The sequence below is a fragment of the Magallana gigas genome, chromosome 8 (assembly GCF_963853765.1).
Source record: "Magallana gigas chromosome 8, xbMagGiga1.1, whole genome shotgun sequence".
Taxonomy (NCBI): domain Eukaryota; kingdom Metazoa; phylum Mollusca; class Bivalvia; order Ostreida; family Ostreidae; genus Magallana; species Magallana gigas.
The window spans coordinates 43392998-43397997 of record NC_088860.1 but is presented as its reverse complement, the minus strand read 5'-3'; the positions used below and the strand labels follow the sequence as shown (position 1 = coordinate 43397997).

The window sequence follows — 5000 nt, the reverse complement described above, 5'->3', positions numbered from 1 at the left end:
GTCCTCTGATTGGCTGTGGTTATTAATTAGAGTGTTTTTTGTTGCTCAGTCAAAAGTGCCCCACAAAGCACAGTCTATCCTGGTGGGTCACCCTCTCCAGCCTTATCACTGCAGCAGCAATACGTACCTGTGTCAAGTGAGTGATCTCCCTTTTCCTTGCTCTCTAATCTCTCTCTGTTTAATCCGTTTAGGAATGTTTAATACTCTGTAGTCAAACCCACGTAGACAGGGAACAGAAAAGCAGAACAATAATTCTTTTATCTTAATTATTCTATCAAGCTTTTTAACTTTTTCATTTGAACTGAGAAAAAGATGTATATTCTCTTTGTTGTTTGGACTGTAGATAGGCGTATAGAGAAAAAGAAAAGTCCAGAGAATTTAATATTAATGTGGCTGTCTATCGGATAATCATTCTATCATACTAACGTTTTGTAGAGCTGCACATGTCACATCAGTATATTTGATTTTAGTTTGTTTGGGTTTTATTCTGTATTTGAAAAATTATCTGTTTATTGTTAAAGCATGATTTTCTCCCAAATGCATGAAAGATGATTGATATGCCAAGATGTGTTGGGGAATAAACCAAGTTATTAATTGTCTTACAAATATTGACAAAAGAACATCTGATATATGTTTGAAGGATAAAACTGCTTTTTAGACATTTTTGGACCCTCTGCTTGCCAGAAATTGAAATTCATAACCCCAGGGCATCCAGCTTCATCATTTATACTGATATTTTATGTTCACTAATAAATTTTACTTTCCAGCACAATTATTAACTTTATTATGATTTTTTTTTCTTTTTTCTCTTTTTTTATTTTTTTTTAACCTGTGTGCTTATTAACTCGCTTTGGTCACCTGCATGCGGTTTTTCAAATAAAATCGCTTTCATCATGTGCACGTAACTCTGGTCATGAAACATAACCCTGACGACTAACAGTGCCATTGGTTCTCTCCCCTGCGGTGCCTGACGCCGTGGTTACGCCCCCTCAAGCTGCCACCGCTGCCGGTCTGATTCCTACTAACGTTCATAACGTCAATTATTTTGACGCCAATCAGCAGGTAACGTCTGCGTCAGGCTTTATGTTTGTGTAGTCATGGCAACCAGTGTTTTCAGTAGTCCTAAAAAAAAAAAAAAAACAAGCCAGGTGTGGTTATGTCAGCTTTGAAACAAATGGTCACTTAAGACTGTTACCCTAGCAACTAGGGTGTATTTTTCAGAGTCTTAGTCATAATCGGGTTTGACTTGTTTTTTGTTTTTTTGATTGCTGCATTGGAGTGGGGGGGGGGGGGGGCAGGGGGAGGGACAGAAGACCATGACTAACACAAAAAGATCAATGAGCAATTTTTCTAACCCAGGATTCCTGTCACCAAAGAAAAATTGCTGCATAGATTTACTCTGAAAAAAAAGGCTAGATTGCTATGTACATTTGTGTCTCGTTCATTTTCTCATTTTCAGCTGAAATCAAAGAAAGAAATTGCATTTGTTCCCTTTATATAGAGCTAGGCAAAAAACAAAACCGTGTGACTGTCACTGGTGTCTCTCTCTGCAAGCTTGTGGGTTTTTTTTGTTTATAATGCTAAGTAACATTCTACAGATGCTAGGAAATTCTGTGAAGCAGCTTGCCGATTAGTTTCTCGCAGCTCTTTGAAATTCTTTTCAAATTAAAGTTACATGTTTTGGGGGAGTTTTGAGAATCAATCCCAGGTGAGCATGCAAAACAAATCAAAATTCTTTCTGGATGAATCAAATCTGTGTTCAACTTAGAAATTAATGGGGCTAGTCTTTGTTTTAAAACATCAAATTTTTATAAAGAGGTCTGTTGTCTTTTTTAATTTTAACCATTGGTTGTTGTTTGTCACTATTGATGAAAGGGTTTGGTGGGGGGGGGGGGGGGATGGAAAGTCATGTATTGACATATGTGTAGATCTTTCGAACATAAATGAAACAGAAAACTTAAGAGGATTTGTTAATAAATTAAAGATGCAGTTGAGATCTATTGGAAATTGGCACATCATTAGTTACTATCTTGTTCAATTTTGTAACTGATTTATTGAAATACTAACTTAAGCATGCACCAGGAATGTCGAAAACTGAAGGCATCTCGGTGCATGGTGTAACTCACAGAGTTTGTTGGAATAACTAAGTGTGTGTTATTGTACAAGCTACTTGTATTTTAGACTTTTTTGTTTGGTTTTTGATTGTCATGGTGATGGGAATTCTGGGGACAAACCGTGATAACAGAATTACTAACTGCATCGTGATATTAATGTTAACAGTTGTCGATATAAATCATACTTAACCCTTGCATGCTTTTATGTTGTTTCAAAGTTGTCACAGTTCTATTTTAATTATTGCATCAGCATTATTTTTGTTGCATTTTCTGCTAAAAGTAAAAGAAGAGTAGATTTGAGGACTTTTAATCCTTAATGATAACTTAACCTTTATTTTTTTTTTTGCTTTGGTAGCTACAACTAAAATTCCTTTCATATTCACTTATTTCTGCTAATCTATAGATTCAGAATCCTTTTGATATGAGCTAGGACTTGGGTAGTGGTGCTACCACCCCCTACCAAGTTCTCTGCCCACCCCTCCCCCCTACCCCTGAGCTGGGTGGGGAGGAGTGTGGTGTTATGGATGTTGACCTACTTTTTACAGTTGCTGGACACCCTCCCAGTGTGCCTCGATTTTAAGATGGGGCGCTGTAGTCGGCCATTGTGCGACAAAGTGCACATATTGCATGGTAAGATTTCAATGTTTTTGCGGATAGAGAATTTTCTGTTATGATTTATTGAGACAAATGAACATCCTAGAAGGTGAGGATAATCACAGGGTGTGTTGAATTTTATTATTCTTGTACAGTAACCGTAATTAGACATGGTATTGATAGGTATCTTAGGGGTTGTTGTAGTTTTTCAAGATATCTCTAAATACTTTCCAAAATTCTATTCTGCATCTGTTAAAAAATAGTAGAATAGAAAAGGAAAAGAGATATAAGGGTATTACGAGGATTTTGCCTCTTTATTTTTATTTTTTTTTCCAGACTGTGTTAAAGTTTAAGAATTCTAAAGATGGTTAAAACAAGGGCACCGCTATGCGGAGCATACCCTCGCGACATGCTATTTCCCTTTTGCAACAAGTTGCGCAAAGGGATAATAAGTCAGAAGATATCACAAAACTTTTCCCTCTTTTTCAGACTATGTTGAAGTGACGGATGGACGTGTTGCCGTGTGTCGTGATGCGGTTCGCGGGAAATGTTCACGCCCCATGTGTAAATACTATCACATCCCCGTCACCCTGCCACCTTCTAAATGACGGGGAAACACTGGACAATATCATACACCAAGCAATGGGAGTCTCCTAGGGAACACTACACTACACAACACTTATTTATAGTTTGATTTTCTTCAAAAGACAGTATTGGATTGAGAGACTGATGCAGTGTGGAGGAGGAAGACGAACGAGAAAGCCAAATCTTTTTTCTCTCTATCTCTCTCCGATATATCTCCAGATGCCATATGACCACTGGTGCTAACGCATATCATGTTGACTTCTTCATCCGTATGTTGAAGACCAATGCATGTTCGTTTTTCTATTTTTTCTTTTCAAAAGAAGAAAAATAACAATGGCTTTTCTTACTCTCCGCACATCAGTGTATAGTTGCGTTAACGAGTATTTTCGCTCAATTTTTTCTCTGTACGCAAGGACGAACTCTCCACAGAAGATCATATCAAGTTCTTTGTTAAGAGTATTTTTATCGCAATTTTTTTTTATTTCTATGGTTAATGACCTAACCATATGTGATACATACTTTTTCATGATTTTTTTTTAAAACTACGCAAGTTGTAGAAATTTAATTGGGGCTAAGAAAGACATATTTTACATTGAATATTTGCTTATTCGCTTAGAACTTTAGCCGCACTCCCAAAGCTGCTGTATGGGGCTGTATATTGCTATAAGGTCATGGCCACTTGTAGAAGCAAGGTCACCGCTGACAGATATCTTGACTATGGTGCATATGTATTCATTATTATAAATATATATCTCGTTTGTTTTGTTGATTTGTCATGATACTGTCGACTGACCCTGCTTGTATAAGAGGGACAAGAATCTTATTAAGATGGCCTATGTACATGTACTTGTATTATAAATGAAACGCACCCATCCTTGGCTTGAACATATAGTCTGTGAAATGAATGCGTCACATATTTTATGAATTATGAATCTATATTTAGAGTCGTTATAGGTCTAGTTTTAGTTTTTTTTCGTGAACTGTTGTAAAATTATATATTTTGATGATATGAAAGTGCAATTTTATGAGGTGCACACTAATAATGTTATATGAACAATTTTTTTTCAAAACATGTGCCATATATACCTTTTTTCTTTTAATCTTTTTTTTAAAAAAAAAGGAAAAAGATTGAAAAGTTTGCTGACTAATATGTCCCAGAAAATAACATGCCAATTACTAAAACTTCTGCCGAGTTTTGATATGGTTTGCCATTTTGGAGAAATAGTGCTGTAGAAGAAATCCGGCTTTTGACCTTGGCCAGGTCAAGGTTAGTGCTATTTCCTGTGTTTTTGGTAGAGGGTTCTGAACCCGTACACCTGTTTTAGCCCAATAGTGCACAGCTACCTACACAAATCTTGCAGCAAATATGTGCCATATTTGGAAATTTTAACCTATCCAGAGGTATATTTACACCCACTTACAAACTGCTAACATAAAGTCAACAGATTCTTCCAGAAAACAAATTAAATAAAACCTTAACCATATGTATTTTTTTTTTCTCTCTGAAGTAATTATATTAATATGATATACATATGTTTCTTTATCGTGATTTATGATTGGTGCATGTTGTCAAGGTCATGTGACTTACTTCAGCCATTTTTGAGAACTTTTTTTTCATCATGTGATTTTTTTTTTCTGTGTGTTGGTTGATCAGATGAAAACTTGTGTTCATGTAAATATCTATATATCAATGATATCAGTGTAGTG

At 36.0% G+C, this 5000-nt stretch overlaps 1 protein-coding gene across 23 annotated transcripts in view; it reads left to right on the top strand.

The window, feature by feature from the left end:
* LOC105330717 (muscleblind-like protein 1) overlaps nucleotides 1-5000 on the top strand; it is a 98788-nt gene that overhangs the window by 89830 nt on the left and 3958 nt on the right. For 22 of the 23 annotated variants that reach the window (XM_034472934.2, XM_011432604.4, XM_011432602.4 and 19 more), the window contains 4 exons: nucleotides 50-136; nucleotides 941-1062; nucleotides 2660-2744; nucleotides 3198-5000. The exon at nucleotides 3198-5000 is cut by the window's right edge and continues 3958 nt beyond it. In XM_034472934.2, the coding sequence (XP_034328825.2) occupies nucleotides 50-136; nucleotides 941-1062; nucleotides 2660-2744; nucleotides 3198-3316 (413 nt within the window). In that variant the 3' untranslated portion in view covers nucleotides 3317-5000. The remainder of the gene's footprint in view (nucleotides 1-49; nucleotides 137-940; nucleotides 1063-2659; nucleotides 2745-3197) is intronic. The other variant, XR_900538.4, reaches the window with a different exon arrangement.